This window comes from Hemiscyllium ocellatum, chromosome 7, assembly GCF_020745735.1.
Source record: "Hemiscyllium ocellatum isolate sHemOce1 chromosome 7, sHemOce1.pat.X.cur, whole genome shotgun sequence".
Taxonomy (NCBI): domain Eukaryota; kingdom Metazoa; phylum Chordata; class Chondrichthyes; order Orectolobiformes; family Hemiscylliidae; genus Hemiscyllium; species Hemiscyllium ocellatum.
The window spans coordinates 5,359,281-5,381,998 of record NC_083407.1 but is presented as its reverse complement, the minus strand read 5'-3'; the positions used below and the strand labels follow the sequence as shown (position 1 = coordinate 5,381,998).

The 22,718-nt window shown below is 42.7% G+C and overlaps 1 protein-coding gene across 1 annotated transcript in view; it reads right to left on the bottom strand.

Moving 5' to 3' along the window:
- The window catches only part of abcb6a (ATP-binding cassette, sub-family B (MDR/TAP), member 6a), a 254,471-nt gene that overhangs the window by 43,873 nt on the left and 187,880 nt on the right, over nt 1-22,718 (bottom strand). Inside the window, exons 16-18 of the mRNA XM_060828218.1 lie at nt 3,026-3,200; nt 1,714-1,826; nt 1,010-1,104 (exon numbers count right to left, since the gene is read on the bottom strand). Coding sequence (XP_060684201.1) covers nt 1,010-1,104; nt 1,714-1,826; nt 3,026-3,200 — 383 coding nt within the window. The remainder of the gene's footprint in view (nt 1-1,009; nt 1,105-1,713; nt 1,827-3,025; nt 3,201-22,718) is intronic.

The window sequence follows — 22,718 nt, the reverse complement described above, 5'->3', positions numbered from 1 at the left end:
TTGTTCCAGGTCCACTTTGGCAGATCTTGTCTTATGTTAAAGTAGCAAATTTTCAGATACTGAAGCAATCTGTGTGTGCATGCAGCAAGATGAGTGCAACCTTCAGGCTTGGGCTGCTAAGTAATAGGTAACATTCATACCACATCAGTGCCAAGCAATGATCACCTCCCATGAGAGAGAATCTAATCATCACTACTAGACATTAAATGGTATTACCATAATTTAACTCCACCCCCCCCCCCACAATCCCCCCCACCCCCACCACCCTGCTATCAATATCCCAGAGCAATTAGCATTAACCAAAAACTGAACTAGACCAGCACTACATACTTCAGCTACAAGAACAGGTCTTACATTTGAAATTCTGCAGCAAATGACTCCATTCCTACCATCACCATCTTGCCAAGCAAGGCTAAAGTCAAAAATGATGGAATGCTCACTTCTTGCCGAGCTGAATGGAGATCCTTAGGGATAGGTAACAAACATTAGCCTTGTCATTGACTTCCAAATCCCATTAAAGAACTTTAAAAAAGACTTTATTAAATAGTCGGCCATTCAGCTCCTCAGGTTGGCTCTGCCACTCAATAGGATCAGAGCTGATTGATTGTGGTTTTAGTTCCAATTTCCTGATATCCCTCTGCCCCTAGTATCTCTTGATTCCCTTGTCAATCCAAAATTATTCCAGCTCTACATTTCCTGAGTGTTCACAGCTCTGGCCCTTTCACAACTTATCATTTGAATTGATACACCACAATATTTTCCGTCTTCCGACGGATTAAAGAAAATTAAGAACCTTTCAAATGACGAGAGAGATAATTCTGCTACTGTTTTTTTGAAAATCTAGCATCTTCCCCTTCTTACCTTGGACAGCTCCATCTTAATCATTTTCAAAGGCTTAAATGGCAACTCAGAGTGATTTATTTTTACTTAAGGCAAGCTGTATAACATTAATGTTTAGTCCAAAATTCCAAACAGCAGAAATTTTGAAGCAGTCTTATTACGACATTACCTGTGAGCCACAACAATTGTGGTCCTGTTGGTGCAGACTTTGGCCAGAGAGGCTTGAATGTTTCTTTCAGTTTGTGTGTCTAGAGCAGATGTAGCCTGTCCAAATGGAGTGAAGATAAATGATTAGAACACTGAAACAGGACAGTGGAAACATTCACTGGCAGACCGGTGAACAGATCGGTTCAGCCTATCCATCAGCTGGTAAAAGCCTACGGTACAAAATATTGAGACAACAATGTTTTTTCAGCTTAGAAGCAACTAAATTCTTCAGCTAGATAATAAGAAGTTCTACATTTAGCACAGTGGGTGCTCCTACACACTTATATCAGTGACTACACTTTAAAAGTGAGTCATTGATTGTAAAATGCTTTGAAACATAGAGTTTGCATATACTGCCAGTTTTCCTTTCTGAGGAGAGGGAACCAGTTGCATCAGTTAGAGATTGTAAAATCCCTTAACCAAGGGTGGCACTCCTTCATAAAAATTTAGAATATTTACCCTTTGTGAAGCATCTTTTACCTTCTTAGGGACAGCTTAAAGCCAGATTCATTAACTATGCACAGACATGGTTCTGAGAGTGTAAGGAATAAGCTTGATTATTTCCAGTGAAAGGTCATATTATGTTGATTTGAAAGTTGTAATCAATAATTTTTATTTCCATCTCTCAGACTCAATGCAATTTCTGTGATTTCAATTCTTAGTTACCTCATCCAGGAGAACAATCTGAGGGGCCTTCAGGATCGTTCTGGCGATCGCTACTCTCTGTTTCTCTCCTCCACTCAGTTTCAGTCCTCTTTCCCCGACTTGGGTATCATAACCTGAAGAACATGGCACATTAAGAACAGCTGGAGACGGTGGTCATGCTCAGAACCTTTTTCTTTAATTTGCCTGTCCAGATGTGTTAGGACACACCTCTGGGGCAGGTGGAACTTGAGCCCAGACCACCTTCCTCAAAAGTATGGGCACTACCACTGCACCATAAGAGTCCCTAACGGTAAATCAGATCAGCTCCAGAGTTTTTTTGACAACGGGTGCTGCTCAACAGGCTCTTGCAGAGGCATGGTAACTTGTCCCTATCTCTGGGCAAGGCGGCCTGGGTTGAAGTCTCACCTGCTCCAGAGAAATGTAGTAACATCTCTGAACAAGTTGGTTCAAAACTATCTCACCTGTTCCAGACATCCCATCATGTGGGATTGAAAATCAATGAATAAATCTGGAATTGCAAGCTGGTCTCAGTGACAGTGACAATTATGAATCCTCACCAAAAACACATTCGATTCATGAAGGGGAGTCTGTCATCATCACGCCATCTGGCAAACATGTGACTCTAAACCCATAGCAACGTGACTGACAAGCTTAGCAAGCCACTCAGTTCAAAGGCAATTCAAGGTTGGCAATAAATGTCCGGCTACATACAAACAAAGAATTTTAAAAGCTACGCATCAGAAATGGTCTTCTTTATGCACAACTTTGAGGGACAAAAGCACATCCCTCTGTTCAGAAATTTTATTTTTCTGCTCATGGAAATAGAGAGAATGTGGAGTAAATGTAGGCTGATGAAGGGCTTATGCTCGAAACGTCGAATTCCCTATTCCTGAGATGCTGCCTGACCTGCTGTGCTTTAACCAGCAACACATTTTTAGCTGTGATCTCCAGCATCTGCAGACCTCATTTTTTACTTTTGACATTTGGAAAAATTTGTAAATATTTTTACACTTCAGGGACTTCCTGGTCATAGCTTTAGAAGAACAGTATCAGTTATCCAAAATAAAATTGTGCTGTTAATGGACGAAATTATTATTAGCTTAAGGTAATAAAAATGATGCAGCAGCAGGTCAACAACTACAGAAACGTGAAGACTTGGAGAGGGTCCCCAAGCTGACCTGGTGAACATATAATTCCAAAGAATGTGCTTGCAAATCATTGCTTCCTTCAACAGGGTCTTCTAGAAGCTGTGATTTCATACAAAATGTCTTTGCTCCCACCAAATAAATATCAACAGAACACACTCTCTTACCTTCAGGGAAAGTAATTATCCGCTCGTGGATATCAGCTGCTAGAGAGGCTTCCTCCACATCCTCATCACTAGCAGTCACTCTGCCATATCGGATGTTGTTTTTAATGCTGTCATTGAAGAGAACGGTGTCCTGAGGCACTACCCCAATGTGAGAGCGCAGAGAGCTCTGCTTCACCTGGGGGAGAAATTTAGACCTTTTAGAAGAAGCTTCAGTACAGGGTAGAGTTCAACTCGCATCATAAAATCTACAAAACCACCACAAAATCATAAGGCCATTTGGCTTTCCAAGCCTCTTCCACCGTTCAAAACAATCATGGCTCAGTTCCACCTGCACCCACATTGAGCCCATACCTCTTCATTCCTTTTGATTCCAAAAAATCGTTTGAATGAACTCAACAACAGGAGCATCCATAGCTCTCTGGGGTAATAAGTTCCAAATATCTGAAATACTGAGTGAATTGTTTCTCCACATCTCAGTCCTAAATGCCATAATCTCATTGTGAGACAGTGATTCCCTGCTCATAGGATAAGTATCTTCCCAATATCTAGCCTATTAAGTTCCTTAAAGATTTTAGTGAAATCATCCGCATTTCTGAATTTAGAAATATAGGTTTAGTCCACTCAACATCTCCTCATAAAACAAACCAGGAATCCACCCCCCCAAAAAAAAACATCAATTGCACTCCCTCTTACAAAACCATATTCTTCCTTAGATAAGGAGATTAAATTTGAACACAATGTGGTCCAGACGTGATCCGCAATGAGATTTCATTGTTATCGTGACAATGATACCGCACTCAGAACCCTATGCTATTGTTCTGGAGATATGGATTTGAATTGCACCATGGTAGCTGGTGAAAACTGAATTCTGTAAAACAAAATCTGGAATTAAAAGCCATCCTAATGGTGACCATGTAACCACTGTCAACTGTTGTAAAAAAAAATCTGGTTCACTAATGTTCTTAAGGGTAGCAAACCTTCTTCTCTACCTAGTCTGGCTACATGTGATTCCAGGCTTACAACAACGTGGCTTGCTCTTAACTATCCTTTGCACAATTGGGGGCAGGAAAAGATACACTGCTTTCCTACTTTTCTGCTGTAGTCATTAAATTTTACTTTCCCACATTATATTCTACAGGCCATGTTCTTGCCCACTCACTGAAATAGTCTATATCCCTTTGCAGACTCTTTGCATTCTCCCTATCACTTAGCTTCACATCATCACATCTGGACATGTTATACTTGGTCCAAACTCTGGAGTCCTGTAGTCTCACTCACACGAGTTACAATTGCCAACCGCAAAAAAATTACCTGTTTGGTATTACTGTTTTCTGTCTGTTAATCAATCCTCAGTTCATTAAATATATTACTATGGCACCATTTAATGCTCTAATCTTTTTGCAATAACCTAATTTATAATACATGATTGACAGCTGTTTGAAAATTAAAATAGATTTTTTTTAGGTTTGTAAAAATTTATTTCATAGGATGTGGACACTGCTGACTAAACCAGAATTTGTGACCAATCCTTTATTGCCTCAAGGTGGTGTGGAGCCACCTTCTTGAATCCATGAGATGTAGGGACATCCACAACACTGTTACTGGGAGGGTGCTCCAGGATTTTGACCAAGTAACAGAGAAGGAATAGTGAGGTAATTCCAAGTCAGGATGGCAAGTGACTGCGATGGGAACTTGCAAGTGATGGCGTTATCATACATTTGATATCCTTGTTTTCCTAGCTGGTCCATTAATTTCCCCTCATCTAACCTGCCAGTTATAACCTGAATAAACTCAAACTTTTGTCAAATACGATTTCCCTTTCTTGAATCTCGGTTGTTTCTGCAAAATTATATTCCAATTCCCTGAGTGCTCTATCACTATGTCCATAATTACAGATTCCAGTTCTTGCCCTACCACAGCTGTCACATGGAATGGCCTACAATGTTCCATTTTCTCCACCTCCTTCTTCTGAATATTGGAATTATGTTTCCTAACTTCCAATCCATGGACACGGTTTGAGAATCTAGCATTTCTGGAAGATGAAGCCAATATTGGCCCGCATTTCAAGGGGGTTGGAGTATAAGAGAAGGGAGGTCTTACTGCAACTGTACAAAGTGAAGAAACCACATCTGAAGTACTGTGAGCAGTTCTGGTCCTTTATTTAAGGAAAAATATCATTTCATTTGATGCAGTTCAGAGGAGGTTCACTACAATGTTCCCTGGCATGGAGAGATTGTCTAATGAGCAAAGGTTAAAGAGGTTGAGACTCTACTCACTGGAGTTTAGAAGGATGAGAGATGATTTCACTGAAACATACAGGATTCTTAGGGGCTTGACAAGGTAAATGCTGAGAGGATGTTTCACTTCCTGGGAGAGTATAGGGCCAGACAGCACATGACTTTGACATAAAAAAGGAGGCATGATTAGTAAGTTTGCAGATGACACCAAAATTGGTGGTATAGTTGACAGCGAAAAATGTTATCTAAGATTACAAAGGAATCTTGAACAATTGGGCTAATGGACTAACAAGTGGCAGATGGAATTTAAATTGGATAAACGTGAGGTGTTGCCTTTTGGTATTACAAACTGGCAGGGACTTATACAGTTAATGGTAGGGTCCTGGGGAGTGTTGTTGAACAGTGGTTCAGGTACATAGTCCTTTGAAAGTTGCATCACAGGTCGACCGGATGGTGAAGGAGGCATTTAGCACACTTACTTTAATTGTTTGCAGCACTGAGTGTAGGAGTTGGGACATCATCTTGAAGTTGCATAGGATGTTGGGGAAGGCATCTTCTGGAGTATTGTGTCCTGTTCAGGTTGGCCTGCTATAGGAAGGATATTATTAAATTGGACAAAGTTCAGAAAAGACCTACCAAGGTGTTGCCGGGAGTGGAGGGTTTGAGTTATAAGGAGAGGCTGAATAGGCTGGGACTTTTTTCACTGGAGAGCAGGAAGTTGAGGAGTGACCATAGTGATGTTTATAAAATCTTGAGGGGCATAGATAATGTAAATAGCAAAGATCTTTTCCCTAGAGTGAGGGAGTTCAAAACTAAGGGGCATATTTTTAAGGTGAGAGGAGAAAGATTCAACAGGGATCTGAAGGGCACAGAGAGAGTGGTTCATGAGAGCAATGAACTGCCAGAGGAAGTGGTGGTTGCAGGAAATGTTACATTTAAAAGATATTTGGATATGAACATGAATTGGAATGGTTTGGAAGGATATGGGCCAAATACAGGCAAGTGGGACTAATTTCATTTGGGGAACTTAGCCGGCCTGGAAGAAGTAGACCGAAGGGTCTGTTTCCATGCTGTATGACAATGACTCAGAATGAAGGGGCCCCAATGTAAGCCTGAGTCAAGGAGGAATTTCTTCTGAGGGTTGAGAGTCATTGGAACTCCTTACCATGGAGCCAGTAGAGACAGAGTTCATATGCACATTTAAGGCCAAAAGAGATAAATTCTTAAATCAGCAGGGGAGTGAAGGGTTTTGGGGAGAATGCAGGAAAGTGGACCTGAGGAATGCTGGATCAGCCGTGATTCTACTGAATGGCACAGCAGGCTTGAGAAGCTGAACTGTACACTCCTGTTCCTATTTCACATGGTCATGCACTCATCCCTATCTCTGTAATTGTTTCTTTTAAAGAATACAGGCCATAACATCCAGTAATTTATTGATTTTAAAGCTTGTTATGGCCTAAGCTGATGGTACTGTTGGACAATCAAACCACAGAATGAAATCTGACTTGAAAGATCATTTAAGAAAATTTTCATGCATGGTCATCATTCACTGAACTAGTCATACGAGGCTATGGATTCTCGTTAATAGCAGTCAAAACATTTTATGTCTCTATTGTTGAAGATATTGTAATTAAAGTTGTGCCTAGATACGTTTGTATCTAGGTCAGCGCCGTAACTGGCGACATAAACACTTTTCGCTATATTCGGTGAGTATATGTGACAATAAAGTGTGGCACAGGAAAAGCACGGCCGGTCAGGCAGCATCAGAGAAACAGGAGAGTCGATGTTTCAAGCACAAGCTCTTCATCAGGACATTCCTGATGAAGGGCATATGCTCAAAACACCAACTCTCCTGCTCCTTGGATGCTGTCTGACCAGCTGTGTTTCTCTAGCACCACACTTTTTGACTCTGATCTCCAGCAATTGCAGTCCTCACTTTCTCCCATTTGTGACAATAAAGGCGATTCTATTCTAAAAAGGTCTAATTCATTTTCCTGACACTATCCATTACAAATTTACATCCAGAGAAATTACACCATATCAAATCTTTAAGTTCGACTTAACTGATTTCCCACGTTCTTTCCCTACGAACAGCGAAGCCTTCTTAAATAAATCCCCACAAAACTGAGAGCTTCAACTTCCTTAAATTTTAGTAACCAGCAGATGTCTAATTAACACTCCTGGTTTGAAAATTTCACAAACTAGACTTTTCTACTGAGATAATGGCACTTTTCCTCTTCTTCCATATACCTTTCTGGGAGAGAAACTATATTTGCTTCTGACCCCAGTCAAGACTCCTTTGAACTGCCTTAAAACTTACAATCCCAATGCTTTCTAAGTCAAAGTCATTCCTTGATTATCCTGGATCAAAAATGATAATCTTCAAATTTTTAATTCATTCGCAAGATGTGATATCAATGGCCAGATGAGTATTTATTGCCCAGGTAAATAGTGCTGTGAAGAAGGCATATGGTGTACTGGGCTTTATTGGTAGAGGAATTGAGTTCCAGAGTCCTGAGGTCATGTTGCAGTTGTATAAGACTCTGGTGCGGCCTCATCTGGAGTATTGTGTGCAGTTTTGGTCGCCATACTATAGGAAGGATGTGGAGGCATTGGAACGAGTGCAGAGGAGGTTTACCAGGATGTTGCCTGGTATGGTAGGAAGATCGTATGAGGAAAGGCTGAGGCACTTGGGGCTGTTCTCATTGGAGAAAAGAAGGTTTAGGGGAGATTTGATAGAGGTGTACAAGATGATTAGGGGTTTAGATAGGGTAGACACTGAGAACCTTTTTTTGTTAATGGAGTCAGCTGTTACTAGGGGACACAGTTTTAAATTAAGGGGTGGTGGGTATAGGACAGATGTTAGGGGTAGATTCTTTACTCAGCGGGTCGTGAGTTCATGGAATGCCCTGCCAGTAGCAGTGGTGGACTCTCCCTCTTTATGGTCATTTAAGCGGGCATTAGATAAGCATATGGAGGTTATTGGGCTAGTGTAGGTTAGGTAGACTTTGGTCGGCGCAACATCGAGGGCCGAAGGGCCTGTACTGCGCTGTATTTTTCTATGTTCTATCTCTAATTACCCAAAGGACATTTAAGAGTCAACCATCATTGCTGTGGGTCTGGAGTCACATGGAGGCCAGACCAGGTAAGGATGGCAGTTTCCTTCCCTAAAGGACATTAGTGACCCAGATGGGTTTCTCTGACAATCAACAATGGTTTTATTGCCATCATTACACCCTTAATTCAGATTTTTACTGAACTCAAATTTCATCACCTGCCATGTGAGAGTTGAAGCCAGTTCCCCATAACATTATCTGAGCCTCTGGATTAATAGTTTATTGATGCGGGGGAGGCAATGCCCTACATGTGACTCCAGACCCACAACAGTGTGGTTGGCTCTTAACTGCTCGCTGGGCAATAACTGCTGGCTCAATCAGAGATGCCCCTATCCATGAGTGATATTAGAAAAAAATCACTAGGCCATAACATTCTCTAAATTTGATATTCCCTGTTACAAACCACTAGAGGAATAACAATTTTCCATGAACACTCCAGGGTTCTTGCACTTGTGGCACATACTGGATTAGGTCACTGCTTCTTATAACTGACCTAGTTACGTCCTTAAAAAAAAATCTTCACATAATCAATGAACTCAAATGCCGCTGTTTGAAAATCCAAATGCTAAAAATGATATTAGTATACACACAGACACATTTAGTCACAAGTCCCATTAATTTCTTCTCTACAGCAGAATATATCGAATCCTGGGGTTACCACTGACCAGAAACTCAACCTGGACTCGTATTATAAACACAGTGCGACAAGAGCAGATGATAGGAATATTGCAGCAAGTAACTCACTTCCTGGCTTGCCAAACCCTGTCCAGTATTTATAAGGCACATGTCAGGAATATGGAGGAACACTCCTCCCTTGCCTGGATAGGAGCAGCTTTAACAATATTCAAAAAGGTTGGCACTATCCAGGACAAAGCGACCTGCTTGATTAGCACCACATTCTCAAACCTTCCACCACCAACGCTCAGTAGAAGCTGCAGAGTGTATCATCAACAAGATGCACTGCAGAAATTCATCATGGCTACTTCCAAAACCATGCCCATGACCACTTCCATTTAGAAACACAAGGGCAGCAGAAAGATGGTGACACTACCACTTATAAGTTCCTCTTTGAGCCATTCATCATTCTGGCTTCAAAATATATTGTCTCTCCTTCAGTCTTACTGGATCAAAATCACAGGGCTACCTCCGTAACAGTATTGTGGGTCCACTTACCACAAATGCACTGTAGTAAGAGACAGCTCACTATGACCTTCTCAAGGACAACTGGAGATGGGCAATGAATGCTGGTCCAGGCAATGATGCCCAGATCCCATAGGTGCCGCAGTACCTCTCACACCTTGAGAATAGCTGTTAACACTGAACTTTATTGAATTCAAACTTCACCATCTGCCATGGCGTAGAGTCATTGAGATGTACAGCACGGAAACAGACCCTTGACCAATGCGTCCATTCTGACCAGATATCCTAAATTAATCGAGTCCTATCTATCAGCATCTGATCCACATCTAAACCCTTCGTATTCATGTACCCATCCAGATACCTTTTAATTGATGTAATTGTACTGTCCTCCACCACTTCCTCTGGCAGCTCATTCCACACACGTACCACCCTCTGCTTGAAAAAGCTGCCCCTTAGGTCCCTTTTAAATCTTTCCACTCTCACCCTAAACCTTTGCCCTCTAGTTCTGGATTCCCCCATCAGAGAGAAAAGACCTTGTCTATTTACCCTATCTATGCCCCTCATGTTTTTATAAACCTCTATAAGGTCACCCCTCAGCCTCTGACGCTTCAGGGAAAACAGCCCCAGCCTGTTCAGCCTCTCCCTATAGCTCAAACTCTCCAACCCTGGCAACACCCTTGTAAATCTACTTTGAACTCTTTCAAGTTTCACAACATCTTTCCAATAGGAGGGAGACCAGAATTGCACACAATATTCCAAAAGTGGCCTAACCAATGTTCTCTCTAGCCACAACATGACCTCCCAACTACCATAGGAGAAAGTGAGGACTGCAGGTGCTGGAGATCAGAGCTGAAAAATGTGTTGCTGGAAAAGTGCAGCAGGTCAGGCAGCATCCAAGGAGCAAGAGAATCGACATTTCGGGCACAAGCCCTTCTTCAGGAATGAGGAGGGTGTGCCAAGCAGGCTAAGATAAAAGGTAGAGAGGAGGGACTTGGGGGAGGGGCGTTGGGAATGCGATAGGTGGAAGGAGGTTAAGGTGAGGGTGATAGGCTGGAGAGGGGGTGGGGGAGGAGAGGTCGGGAAGAAGATTGCAGGTCAAGAAGGTGGTGCTGAGTCCGAGGATTGGGACTGAGATAAAGTGGGGGAAGGGGAAATGAGGAAGCTGGAGAAATTTGCATTCACCCCTTGTGGATGTGATGGGTGGCAGTTATAGGAAGAGGGAAAAAAATCACAAATACAGTCACATAGATGGGTTAACTCCTGGAAGGGTAAGGGAGGTAGGCAGTTAGTACAGGAGCCTTCTGTGGCTATCCCCATTTCAAACAACTGTGCAGTTTTGGAAAATGTAGGGGATGATGGATTCTCAGGGGTAGGTAGCACGAACAACCAAGTTTCTGGGATTGAGACTGGCTCTAATGCAATGAGGGGTACTTCGGGTTGCAAGAGATCAATTGTGTCGGGGACTCTCTAGTCCGAGGTACAGACAGACGTTTCTGTGGCCAGCAGCAAAAGATCAGAATGGTGTGTTGCTTCCCTACAGCCAGGATCAAAATTGTCTCACAAAGGGTGCAGAATGTTCTCAAGGAGGAGAGGGGCCAGCAGGAGGTCATTGTACACATTGGAACCAATGACACAGGAAAGGAAAAGGTTGAGATTCTGAAGGGAGATTACAGAGAGTTAGGCAGGAATTTAAAAAGGAGACCCTCGAGAATAGTAATGTCTGGATTACTCCTGATGCTACGAGCTAGTGAGGACAGGAATAGGAGGATAGAGTAGATGAACGCATGGCTGAGGAGGTGGTGTGTGGGAGAAGGATTCACATTTTTTGGATCATAGGAAGCTCTTTTGGAGTAGAAGTGACCTGTACAAGAAGGACGGATTGCACCTAAATTGGAAGGGGACTAATATAATGGCAGGGAGATTTGCTAGAGCAGCTCAGGAGGATTTAAACCAGTAAGGTGTGGGGAAGGTGGGACCCAGGTAGATAGTGAGGAAAGAGACCAATCTGAGACTGGTACAGTTGAGAACAAAGGCGAGTCAAAACAGTCAGGGCAGGCAGGGACAAAGCAGAGAATAAGGTAGGACTGATAAATTCAACCGCATTTATTTCAATGCAAAGGGCCTAACAGGGAAGGCAGATGAACTCAGGGCATGGTTAGAAACATGGGACTGGGATGGACAGGACTGGCAGCTTAATGTTCCAGGATACAAATGCTATAGAAAGGATAGTAAAGGAGGCAAGATATTCCCAGAAATACATCCAGGGAAGTTATTTGGGTGGAACTGAGAAATAGGAAAGGGATGATCACCTTATTGGGATTGTATTGTAGACTCCCTAATAGTCAGAGGGAAATTGAGAAACAAATTTGTAAGGAGATCTCATCAATCTGTAAGAATAATAGGGTGGTTATGGTAGGGGATTTTAACTTACCAAACATAGGCTAGGACTGCCATAGTATTAAGGGTTTAGATGGAGAAGAATTTGTTAAGTGTGTACAAGAAAATTTTCTGATTCAGTATGTGTATGTAACTACTGGAGAAGATGGAGAACTTGACCTACTCTTGGGAAATAAGGCAGGGCAGGTGACTAAGGTGTCAATGGGGGAGCACTTTGGGGCCAGCGACTATAATTCTATTAGCTTGAAAATAGAGATGGAAAAGGATAGACCAGTTCTAAAGATTGAAGTTCTAAATTGGAGAAAGGTCAATTTTGACGATATTAAGCAAGAACATTTTTTTTGAAGAAGTAACAAAGAAGATTGATGAGGGCAGAGCAGTAGATGTGATCTATATGGACTTCAGTAAGGCGTTCGACAAGGTTCCCCATGGGAGACTGATTAGCAAGGTTAGATCACATGGAATACAGGGAGAACTGGTGAATTGGATACAGAACTGGCTCAAAGGTAGAAGACAGAGGGTGGTGGTGGAGGGTTGTTTTTCAGACTGGAGGCCTGTGACCAATGGAGTGCCACAAGGATCGGTGCTGGGCCCTCTACGTTTTGTCATTTACATAAATGAGTTGGATGCGAGCATAAGAGGTACAGTTAGTAAGTTTGCAGATGACACCAAAATTGGAGGTGTAGTGGACAGCGAAGAGGATTACCTCAGATTACAACAGGATCTGGACCAGATGGGCCAATGGGCTGAGAAGTGGCAGATGGAGTTTAATTCAGATAAATGCGAGGTGCTGCATTTTGGGAAAACAAATCTTAGGAGGACTTACCTACTTAACGGTAAGGCCCTAGGGAGTGTTGCTGAACAAGGAGACCTTGGAGTGCAGGTTCATAGCTCCTTGAAAGTGGAGTCGCAGGTAGATAGGATAGTGAAGAAAGCATTCGGTATGCTTTCCTTTATTGGTCAGAGTATTGAGTACAGGAGTTGAGGGCTGAAAATGTGTTGCTGGAAAAGCACAGCAGGTCAGACAGCATCCAAGGAACAGGAAATTCGATGTTTCGGGCATAAGCCCTTCATCAGAAACGTCGAATTTCCTGTTCCTTGGATGCTGCCTGACCTGCTGCGCTTTTCCAGCAACACATTTTCAGCTCTGATACTCCAACATCTGCAGATCAACACCTACAGGAGTTGAGGGGTCATGTTGCAGCTGTACAGGACAATGGTTAGGCCACTGTTGGAATACTGTGTGCAATTCTGGTCTCCTTCCTATCGAAAAGATGTTGTGAAACTTGAAAGGGCTCAGAAAAATTTACAAGGATGTTGCCAGGGTTGGAGGATCTGAGCTACAGGGAGAGGCTGAACAGGCTGGGGCTGTTTTTCCTGGAGTGTTAGAGGCTGAGGGATGACCTTATAGAGGTTTACAAAATTATGAGGGGCATGAATAGGATAAATAGGCAAGTCTTTTCCCTGGAGTCGGGGAGTCCAGAACTAAAGGGCATAGGTTTAGGGTGAGAGGGGAAAGATATAAAAGAGACCTAAGGTGCAATTTTTTCACGCAGAGGGTGGTATTTGTATGGAATGAGCTGCCAGAGGATGTGGTGGAGGCTGGTACAATTGCAACATTTAAGAGGCATTTGGATGGGTACATGAATAGGAAGGCTTTGGAGGGATATGAGCCGGGTGCTGGCAGATGGGACTAGATTGGTTTGGGATATCTGGTCGGCATGGACGGGTTGGACTGAAGGGTCTGTTTCCATGCTGTACATCTCTGTGACTCTTAACTTTCAAAAGCTTATTGGGGTAAATGTTCACAGGTAAAGGGACAGCTGGAAAGTGGGAAGCCTTCAGAAATGGGATAACAGAGTCCAGAGAAAGTATATTCCTGTTAGGGTGAAAGGGAAGGCTGGTGGGTTTAGGGAATGCTGGATGACTAAGGAAATTGAGGGTTTTGGGTTAAGAAAAAGAAGGAAGCATATGTCAGGTATAGACAGGATCGATCGAGTGAATCCTTAGAAGAGTACAAAGGTAGTAGGAGTATACTTAAGAGGGAAATCAGGAGGACAAAAAGGGGACATGAGATAGCTTTGGCAAATAGAGTTAAGGAGAATCTAAAAGGGTTTTTACAAATACATTAAGGACAAAAGGGTAACTAGGGAGAGAATAGGGTACCTCAAAGATCAGCAAGGCGGCCTTTGTGTGGAGCTGCAGAAAATGGGGGAGATACTAAATGAGTATTTTGTATCAGTATTTACTGTGAAAAAGGACATGGAAGATACAGAATGTCGGGAAATAGATGGTGAATCTTGAAAAATGTCCTTATTACATAGGAGGAAGTGCTGGATGTCTTGGAAAGCATAAAGGTGGATAAATCCCCAGGACCTGATCAGGTGCACCATAAAACTCTGTGGGAGGCGAGGGACGTGATTACTGCACCTCTTACTGAAACATTTGTATCATCGATAGTCACAGGTGAGGTGCCAAAAGACTGGAGGTTGGTTAACATGGTGTCACTGTTTACAAAAAGTGATAAGGACAAGCCAGGGAACTATAGACTAGTGAGCCTGACATCGGTGGAGGAAATCCTGAGGAAGAGGATGCATTTGGAAAGGCAAGGACTGATTAGGGATAGTCAAAATGGCTTTGTGCGTGGGAAATCATGTCTCACAAACTTGATAGAGGTTTTTGAAGTAACAAAGGGGATTGATGAGGGCAGAGTGGTAGATGTGATCTAAAAGAACTACAGTAAGGCATTCGACAAGGTTCCCCATGGGAGACCAGTGAGCAAGGTTAGATCTCATGGAATACAGGGAGAACTAGCCATTTGGATACAGAACTGGCTCAAAGGTAGAAGATAGGGTTTCGGTGGAGGGTTGCTTTTCAGACTGGAGGCCTGTGACCAGTGGAGTTTCAAAAGGGTCGGTGCTGGGTCCACTTCTTTTTGTCATTTATTTAAATGATTTGGATGCGAGCATAACACGTACAGTTAGTAAGTTTGCTGATGACACCAAAATTGGAGGTGTAGTGGACAGTGAAGAAGGTTACCTCAGAGTACAACGGGATCCTGATGAAATAGGCCAGGGGACTGAGAAGTGACAGATAGAGTTTAATTCAGATAAATGCGAGGTGCTGCATTTTGGGAAAACAAATCTTAGGAGGACTTATACACTTTATGGCAAGGTCCTAGGGAGTGTTGCTGAACAAAGAGACCTTGGAGTGCAGGTTCATAGCTCCTTGAAAGTGGAGTCGCAGGTAGATAGGATAGTGAAGAAGGCGTTTGGTATGCTTTCCTTTATTGGTTAGAGTATTGAGTACAGGGGTTGGGAGGTCATGTTGAGGTTGTACAAGATATTGTTTAGGCCACTGTTGGAATATTGTGTGCAATTTTGGTCTCCTTCCTATCACAAAGATGTTGGGAAACTTGAAAGGGTTCAGAAAAGGTTTACAAGAATTTTGCCAGGGTTGAAGGATTTGAGCTATAAGAAGAGGCTGGGCTGTTTTCCCCTGGAGCTTCGGAGGCTGAGAGGTGACCTTATAGAGGTTTATAAAATCATGAGGGGCATGGATAGGATAAATAGACAAAGTCCTTTCCCTGGGATGGGGGAGTCCAGAACTAGAGGACATAGGTTTAGGGGAAAGGTATAAAAGAGACCTAAGGGGCAACTTTTTCACGCAGAGGGTGGTACGTGTATGGAATGAGCTGCCAGAGGAAGTGGTGGAGGCTGGTACAATTGCAACATTTAAAAGACATTTGGATGGGTATATGAATAGGAAGGGTTTGGAGGGATATGGGCTGGGTGCTGGCAGGTGGGACGAGATTGGGTTGGGATATCTGGTCGGCACGAATGGTCTGGACCGAAGGTCTGGACGAATGGTCTGTTTCCATGCTGTACATCTCTATGACTGTAAGTGTGGAGCTGGTTGATATAGAGAAATCTTTGAAAAAGTTCAAAATATTTTAAAAATAATTTTCAAAAAAAGATCAAACCCTTTTCCAGGATATTTACAGCACATTGAGGTTAGTGCAAGTATGCATCAAATATTTTTAGCTCCTCCCAATGGCTATTTTGCACCCATCACCAAGATTACTATCAAGGAGTCAGAGAATCAGATCAACTGCTGAAAATACCACTGCACCTCCTCCAGCTTTTCGCGGCTGTTCATGGCTCTTTGATCATCCTGTTGCAACAAGGATGCTTAAGGCACAGGAAAGGAGTTCTTTGTAATGAGTCACAGGTGAGGAAAAGACATGAAAAGCATGATAATTTAGGGACTGTTTCAGGACAACTATTACACTGGGTGCAGCTGTGTCAAAGAAGAGGTCTTTCCGAGAAACATTTCTCAGTTGCCACAAATGAAACTCGTTGTTTAATTTATTTCTCATACACATATGTGTTCTGTCCCAAGTTGCTGAATTTTTAAACTTTCCCCATACCACTAGCAACTGTTTTCAATGTGACACTATTCATCAGTTAGCATGTCCCAACCCACTGTACAGTCAATACAAAAGTAGGAAAGAGAGTGTCGCATGCAGGAAAATCCAACAAACTGCAATATCACAGTGACCAGGTAATCTATCTTCTTGTGTAGTCTGAGGGTCAACTATTGACTAGGAAACCAGGAAGAACTTGCTGGTCCTGTTCAAATTACTGCCATGGTGTATTTTACATTGATCTGAATGGGCCTTATTTTAAGATCTCATCCAATTGACAACAACAACTCTAACAATGCAATCCTCCCTCGGTACTGCACTGGTGGGACAGTCAGCCTGGACTTTACATGCTCAAGTCTATGGATTGGGGTTTAAACCCACAAATCAATGGTTCAGCTGTGAGGATGCAACCCACTCAGCCAAGGCTGTCACCATGGGCAGGAACCCGATACATTCTCTACCTCAGCCCACTGCAGAAAAACTGATGGTAGCATTAGAAATGAATTAGATAACATAGCTTCAACAATAGTATAGAATAAAACCCAAGAAAACCAGGTGGGGTTTCCCCGATAATCGTCAATGATTGCGAGTTTTAATTGCAGATTTTAGCATTTAATTCAATTTCCACCATCTGCCAAGATAGGATTTGAACTAGGTCCCCAGAACATTACCTGGGTCGCTAGGTTAATAGTCTAGCAAGAATGCTTTATGCCATCACCTACCCACCTTTATTAACAGGGGCACAGTGTGCAAAAGCAAGCAGGTAATATTGACCTCGTACAAAAAACTTGTTAGACCTCAGTTGGAGTATTGTGTACAGTGTGGATACAACATTATAGGAAAGGTGTGAACGCATTTGCGAGAGTGAAGAAATGATTTTTAAGAACAGTTCCAGGAATGAGAAACTTCAGTTATGAGAATAGTTTGAAGAAGTTGGGACTATTTTTCTTGGCGAGAAGGCAGCTAAGACAAGGTAAAAACCATGACTGCAGATGCTGGAAACCAGATTCTGGATCAGTGGTGCTGGAAGAGCACAGCAGTTCAGGCAGCATCCAACGAGCAGCGAAATCGACGTTTCGGGCAAAAGCCCTTCATCAGGAATAAAGGCAGTGAGCCTGAAAGCGTGAAGAGATAAGCTGGATCTAACACAATTTTTCAAAATGATAAACGGGCTGGATAAAGTAGATAAGGAAAAGCTAATCCTGCTTGTAAAAGGAAAAAGAACAAGAGGACACGGATTTAAAGTGATGTGCAAAAGAATCAAGGGTGATGTGAGAAAACGTTTTCACACAGCGAGTAGTTAGGGCAACATTGCCTGAAAGTGTGGTGGAGGTAGGGTCAACAGAGGGTTTCAACAAAAGCATTAGATGATGAACTGGATAGGAATGGTGTGCAGGGACATGGGGAAAAGGCAGGAGACTGGTACAAAGGAATATCACCAGCGAAGGTGAGATGGGCTGAATGACCTTCTTCTGCACCATAACCAAATCTGTGATTCTGTGAATAAAATCTTATCTGAGTGCTGGAAAGAATGGACGTGACTCTTCCTCCTCAAGGGCAGACTGCTGATTGATGTGCAGCTGGTACTTTCGGGAAAAAAACACAGATCCAATAGACAAAAACAAATAACAATGCTCTGGGTGGCACAGTGGTTAGCATTGCTGCCTCACAGCACCAGGGACCCAGGTTCGATTCCAGCCTTGGGTGACTGTGTGGACTTTGCGCATTCTCCCCCAATCTGTGTGGGTTTGCTCCCACAGTCTAAAGGTGTACAGGTCAGGTGAATTTGCCATGCTAAATTGCCCGTAGTGTTAGCAGCATTAGTCAGAGGGAAATGGGTTTGGGTGGGTTACTGTTTCCACACTGTAGGGAACCTAATCAGGTATAGTTATTAAGGAAAAAAAAACAAATTGTACATAATGAAATGTTAACAATTCCTACAGATGTAGGCACAGGATGAAGAAGGTACACACTAACCCACCTCAGTAAATACATTTAGAGTATGGTATAAAGAATAAATATTGATCTTAGGATTTGTCTTATACATTGCATTTTGTATGTTTAGGTACATTCATTGCAAACCACTGTCTTTGCATTTCTCCTGGTCTTTCTTAGCTCTCTCCTATCTAATATGGAACTATCTCCTTCTTTAATATCCTCCAAAACTCTTACTTTATTCCTCTCTTCTACTTCTGTGCTGGTGCCTATGTCTCTGCCAATTTAGTTTAAACCCTTTCCAATTACATGGCTGACCAATGATCAATGGTAGATTTGTGCAGTCCAAGTTGTAATACTACAGTTATTTCAATGCCTCAGTGGTTGTACTTTCAATGCAGCCCAAACTTCCGCTGCCTCCATCCTAACTCACACTAAGTCCTCTTACCCCTGTATTTACTGACTTACAGAGGCTGGCAGTCTGGTCTGGCAATACCTGCATTCTAAAATTCTCAGCATTATGTTTGAATTTTTGCATTCTTTTTATTTTTGCGAATGCAGATCCCCAGAGCCAAGACTTATTTTCTGAATCCAATGTGATTAGTCTGCCACTTAGTCTTCAGAGGTGATATACTCCAGTAAAGTGCAGCATTGTTTGTGCCTGTTCACAAGTGAATAGGGGTTTACAGTAAGGCCCAAGTGGTGGAGGTGAGCTGCACAAAGAATCGACTTGAACCTGGCCTCCAAAACATCGCTGTTTTCTCCAACTATCTGAAAACTTTGTGTTCTCCCATCTCTTGCACAACACCCACTTCTTTCACCCCTCTGTGTGCATATCTTTAGATACATCGAACATAAGCTGAGGAATTCCCTTCTGAACACTCTGCGCCTGTCCTTCTCTCTCTCTATCTTCAAGTGTTGTTAAAACCTACCGTAGTGAAAAAACCCGACCTTTCCACCCTCGATGCCATGTGAATTTTATCTGACAATTTTATTACAAATTACTTTGTGGTATTTTATAACATTAAAACAGCACATTGATTAGCATTGCTGCCTCACAGCGCAAGGGACCCGGGTTTGATTCCACCCTCGGGCAACTGTCTGTTTGCAGTTTGCACGTTCTCTCCATGTCAGCATGGGTTCCCTTCAGGTGCTCTAGTTTACTCCCACAGTCCAAAGGTGTGCAGGTTAGGTGGTTTGGCCATGCTAAATTTCTCAGTTTGCATATCCCTGGATAGTACTAAGTGGGAGAGCCATAGGAAATGCAGGGTGTTGGGGATGGGAAGTGTCTGGACGGGATGCTCTTTGTAAGTTCTGTGCAGACCTGACAGGCTGAACCGACCTCTATCTGCAGTTTACAGGATTTTTTGATTCTATGAAAAGCAATGTATAGAAAATACAAGCAATATAAAACATTGTATGCTTATATTGTTTCTAAACAAATTTGACATGGCAGTGAATACCCTTGCCAACTTTTATAGGTGCACCATCGAGAGCTTTCTGTCTGGATGTATCATTACCTGGTCAGGCAACTGTACCATTCAAGATCGGAGACAGTTACAGAGAGTGGGGAACTCGGCCCAGACAGTCACAAAGGCCAATCTGCCATCTATAGAATCCATCTACCAGCCCCACTGTCAAGGAAAGGCCACCAGCATTCTCAAAGATCCATCCCACCCTGGTAATGCTTTTCTACAACCTCTACCGTCAGGGAGAAGGTACAGAAGCCTGAACACACGCACCAGCCGGTTTCAAAACAGTTTCTACCCTACTGTTGTTAGAATACTGAATGGAGTCTCAAACTCTTAACATTTTCCTGTACCTGTGTTTTTGTTTTTGCCGCAGTTTACCTATTATTTACTGATCTATGCTATTTAACTCTGTGATCTACCTGTATTGCTCTGTACTCGTGACAATAAATTCAATTCAATTAAATGAATATTTATGGAGATATTAAGCAGTCTAGGCCTATATTTCATGGAATTCAGAAAAATAGGAGAAGATCTAAATGAATCATATAAATTTCTTAATGGGCCTGATATGGTAGATACTGAGAAAATGTTTCCACTGGCTGGGGAATATAACATGGGCTAACAACCTCAGAATAAAAGGTTGGCTACTCAGGAATGAGATACGGAGATTTTTTTTCATCGAAAAGAAGGTGAGTCATTTGAACTTGCAACTCCAGATATCAGTGGATGCTTAGTTGCTGAGTATCTTCAAGAAAGATCAATAGATTTCTTGATACTAAAGGAAATTTTGGAATATGGGGTAGTGCAGCTGAGGTAGAAGATCAGCCATAATCTCAATGGATGGTATTGCAGGATAGAGGGGCCAAATGGTCTACCTCAGCTTCTATTTCTTCTGTCATCCAGAACTGAGAGAATAATTCAGAAAACATATATTCTTTAACTTTAGAGGCTTTGGTCCTATGGCTGTCAGCCTTACTGATAGGAACTTGGAACTTTTGAGGATTAATTATCAGCCTTTTGTTGGATATCTGGATCAGTGATGCTGGAAGAGCACAGCAGTTCAGGCAGCATCCAAAGTGCAGCGAAATCGACGTTTCGGGCAAAAGCCCTTCATCAGGAATAAAGGCAGTGAGCCTGAAGTGTGGAGAGATAAGCTAGAGGCTTCAGGCTCACTGCCTTTATTCCTGATGAAGGGCTTTTGCCCGAAACGTCGATTTTGCTGCACTTTGGATGCTGCCTGAACTGCTGTGCTCTTCCAGCACCACTGATCCAGAATCTGGTTTCCAGCATCTGCAGTCATTGTTTTTACCTTTTGTTGGCTATATCCAGCAACATTGGACATGCAGAAAGGAATAGTTTGGGCTTTGTCTTTTTAAGTGGTTTATATCCAAAAGGCATGCACACATATAGAACATAGAACATAGAAAAATACAGCGCAGTACAGGCTCTTCAGCCCTCGATGTTGCGCCAACCAAAGCCTACCTAACCTATACTAGCCCAATAACCTCCATACGCTTATCCAATGCCCGCTTAAATGACCATAAAGAGGGAGAGTCCACCACTGCTACTGGCAGGGCATTCCATGAACTCACAACGCGCTGAGTAAAGAATCTACCCCTAACATCTGTCCTATACCTACTACCCCTTAATTTAAAGCTGTGTCCCCTAGTAACAGCTGACTCCATACGCGGGAAAAGGTTCTCAGTGTCAACCCTATCTAAACCCTAATCATCTTGTACACCTCTATCAAATCTCCCCTAAACCTTCTTTTCTCCAATGAAAACAGCCCCAAGTGCCTCAGCCTTTCCTCATACGATCTTCCTACCATGCCAGGCAACATCCTGGTAAACCTCCTCTGCACTCGTTCCAATGCCTCCACGTCCTTCCTATAGTATGGCGACCAAAACTGCACACAATACTCCAGATGAGGCCGCACCAGAGCCTTATACAACTGCAACATGACCTCAGGACTCCGGAACTCAATTCCTCTACCAATAAAGCCCAGTACGCCATATGCCTTCTTCACTGCACTATTTATCTGGGTGGCAACTTTCAGAGATCTGTGTACATGGACACCAAGATCCCTCTGCTCATCCACACTCCCAAGTAGCTTACCATTAGCCCAGTAATCCATCTTCTTGTTACTCCTACCAAAGTGAATGACTTCACACTTAGCTACATTGAACTCCATTTGCCACCTTTCTGCCCAGCTCTGCAGTTTATCTATATCCTGCTGTAACCTGCCACATCCTTCTTCGCTGTCCACAACTCCACTGACCTTCGTGTCATCCGCAAACTTGCTCACCCAGCTTTCAAGCCCCTCCTCTAGGTCATTTATAAAAATGACAAACAGCAATGGTCCCAAAACAGATCCTTGTGGAACACCGCTGGTAACTGCTGTTACTGTTTACAGTAAAATACAACAAAATGGCGAGGAGATCAGTTGGTTTTGATTTCAATCAGCCAGGTGTGGACTGCCCAAGAGGAACAGATGTTTCGATGTGACGACTACTTTGTAGTTAATGAGATGGAGAAGAATGGCACAGATGGAGAAGTGGTTCAAATTTCAGCCTCTTCTGGGAGACAGGTTTTTACTGAATAGCAGTAATGTGGTTGAGTGGAAGGCGACAGCTCCGCTGAGCTTTTACACTGCAGAGAGCCGGCCAGTCACTGGTGATTGATAGCACAGCAGGAACAGTAACTCAGACCCTTTGTGGCCTTCCAGAAGCTCAAAATGGAAAAGAAGGGAAGTTGGAGGGGGTGGGGATCCAGATAATGTTTTGCTTCTAATGATACCTCTTCTACTTGCAAGTTTGAAATAAAAATATTAAATTATAAAATGCCTGCAAATACAGGTCACCAGAAAATGCTGCAAATACACAGTCAACATTTGTAAACCTTGAACAGGTATGATGGCTGAATGGCCTCCTCTTGTTCTGCATCATTTTAAAAGGGAAAAAGACAGGGTTT